This window comes from Sceloporus undulatus, unplaced genomic scaffold, assembly GCF_019175285.1.
Source record: "Sceloporus undulatus isolate JIND9_A2432 ecotype Alabama unplaced genomic scaffold, SceUnd_v1.1 scaffold_8775, whole genome shotgun sequence".
NCBI classification, from domain to species: domain Eukaryota; kingdom Metazoa; phylum Chordata; class Lepidosauria; order Squamata; family Phrynosomatidae; genus Sceloporus; species Sceloporus undulatus.
Genome location: NW_024811694.1, coordinates 1 through 664, shown reverse-complemented (window position 1 = coordinate 664; position 664 = coordinate 1). Strand labels below are relative to the sequence as shown.

Sequence of the window (664 nt, the reverse complement as noted above, 5' to 3'; positions counted from 1 at the left end):
AAAAAACCCACACAGGAGAGAAACCATTTAAATGTCTGGAGTGTGAAAAAGGCTTCACTCAGAAGGCAAATCTCACTCGCCATCAAGCAATTCACACAGGAGAGAAACCATTTAAATGCCTGGAGTGTGGGAAAAGTTTTATTGAGAAGGCACAGCTCTCATATCATCAAAAAACCCACACAGGAGAGAAACCATTTAAATGTCTGGAGTGTGGGAAAGGCTTCATTCGGAAGACAAATCTCACTCGCCACCAAGCAACTCACACAGGAGAGAAACCATTTAAATGCATGGAGTGCGGAAAAGATTTCACTCAGAAGATAGACCTCACTCGTCATCAAGCAATCCACACAGGAGAGAAACCATTTAAATGCCTGGAGTGTGAAAAAAGTTATAGTCAGAAGGCACATCTCACTAATCATTACAAAAACTCACACAGGATAAAAACCATTTAAATGCCTGGAGCGTGAAGAACATTACATTCAGAAGATGCAGCTCACTTATCAAAAAACTCACAAAGGAAAGAAACCATTTAAATCCCTGGTTTGTGGGGAAAGCTTTACTCAGAAGACAAACTTCTGTCATCAAAAAACCCAAAATATGAGAGAAACCTGAAATGTGGAAAAGGTATATGTAGAAGGCATTCCTCCCTCATCAATAAAATAAA

General features: G+C 39.6%; 1 protein-coding gene across 1 annotated transcript in view; it reads left to right on the top strand.

Moving 5' to 3' along the window:
- The window catches only part of LOC121918334 (gastrula zinc finger protein xLCGF3.1-like), a 2,706-nt gene extending 2,048 nt beyond the window's left edge, over positions 1–658 (top strand). The window contains exon 2 of the mRNA XM_042444397.1: positions 1–658. Coding sequence (XP_042300331.1) covers positions 1–452 — 452 coding nt within the window. The 3' untranslated portion in view covers positions 453–658.
- Positions 659–664: the final 6 nt, after the last annotated feature.